This window comes from Parus major, unplaced genomic scaffold (genome assembly GCF_001522545.3).
Source record: "Parus major isolate Abel unplaced genomic scaffold, Parus_major1.1 Scaffold1368, whole genome shotgun sequence".
NCBI lineage: Eukaryota > Metazoa > Chordata > Aves > Passeriformes > Paridae > Parus > Parus major.
In genome coordinates this window covers 1-1,411 of record NW_015380217.1, presented here as the reverse complement: position 1 = coordinate 1,411, position 1,411 = coordinate 1, and the positions used below count along the sequence as shown (strand labels likewise).

Sequence of the window (1,411 nt, the reverse complement as noted above, 5' to 3'; positions counted from 1 at the left end):
ACTGGGGACAAACTGAGAACACAAACTGGGGACAAACAGGGGACACAAATTGGGGACAGAAACTGGGGACACAGGGACAAACTGGGGGCACAAACTGGGGACAAAGTGGGGACAACCAAGTGGGGACAGGGGATAAATTTGGGCCACAAAGTGGGGTCACAGTGACAAACTGGGGGACACGGGGGACACAAACTGGGGGACACGGGGGACACAAACTGGGGGACACAAACTGGGGGACACAGGGGACACAAACTGGGGAAGTCACAGACACAGACTGGGAGGACTGGGGGGTCGCAGGCACGGGCTGGGGGGCTCAGGGGACACAGGGGACACTGCTGGTGGCCTCACCACTTCATGAGGAACATGAGGTCCCCGCAGGAGTCGGTGGCCCCGATGATCTTCTCGGGCTCCAGCCCCCGCTCGAAGCCGCGGGCGATGTCGTTGCTCTGGGAGGTTTTGGGGACAAAGGGAATTGTTTTGGGGAAAAACCCCGGGATTTTGGGAGGAAGAGGGGACAGGGTGCAGCTCTGGGCTGGGGACGGTGCCAGTCCCAGCGTGGTGCCACTGTCCCCTCCCTGGTGGCTGCTGCAGGACTCCTGTCCCCGTGGAGAGGTGTCACTGTCCCCAACCCTGGGTGTCCATTCCTGTCCCCTCTCCATGGCCCTGTCCCCATCCCTGGATTCCCAGCCCCGTCCTGGTGTCCCTGTGTCCCCATCCCAGTGTCCCTGTACTCTCCCAGTGTCCCTGTCCCCTCCCCATGTCCCTGTCCCCAGGTGTCCCAATCCCCTCCCGGTGTCCCCATCCCTGTGTCCCAATCCCATCCCCATGTCCCCATCCCTGTGTCCCTGTCCCCTCCCGGTGTCCCCATCCCTGTGTCCCTGTCCCCAGGTGTCCCTGTCCCCATCCCCATGTCCCTGTCCCCATGTCCCTGTCCCCATCCCCACGTCCCATCCCTGTGTCCCTGTCCCATCCCCATGTCCCCCTCCCCATGTCCCTGTCCCCATCCCCATGTCCCATCCCCATGTCCCCTCCCCATGTCCCATCCCTGTGTCCCTGTCCCCATGTCCCCTCCCCATGTCCCCATCCCCATGTCCCTGTCCCCTCCCCATGTCCCATCCCCATGTCCCCCTCCCCATGTCCCATCCCCATGTCCCTGTCCCCAGGTGTCCCCTCTCACCTCCCTCTTCTTCTTGGCGCGCCCGTCCTCGCTCCCGGGCAGTCCCTTGCGCTTGGCGCCCTCGGGGCGCTCCCGGGGCCGTGTCCCGTCACTGTCCCTCATGTCCCTCATGTCCCTCATCCTGCGGTCCTTGCGCAGGAACTGCGAGATCAGCTCGGGACAGTCCAGGTTCTTCTCGGGCTCCCACGTGTTGTGCTCCCTGTGGGACACGGTCAGGGGACACCCGGGGACACC

The 1,411-nt window shown here is 64.1% G+C and overlaps 1 protein-coding gene across 1 annotated transcript; it reads right to left on the bottom strand.

Moving 5' to 3' along the window:
- Positions 1-317: 317 nt before the first annotated feature.
- On the bottom strand, positions 318-1,405 carry LOC107199612 (chromobox protein homolog 5-like; the record flags this gene model as incomplete). Its single annotated transcript, XM_015616927.3, has 2 exons — positions 318-446; positions 1,178-1,405. Coding segments are annotated over 2 exons (330 nt in total), but the record flags the coding sequence as incomplete, so codon positions are not given.
- Positions 1,406-1,411: the final 6 nt, after the last annotated feature.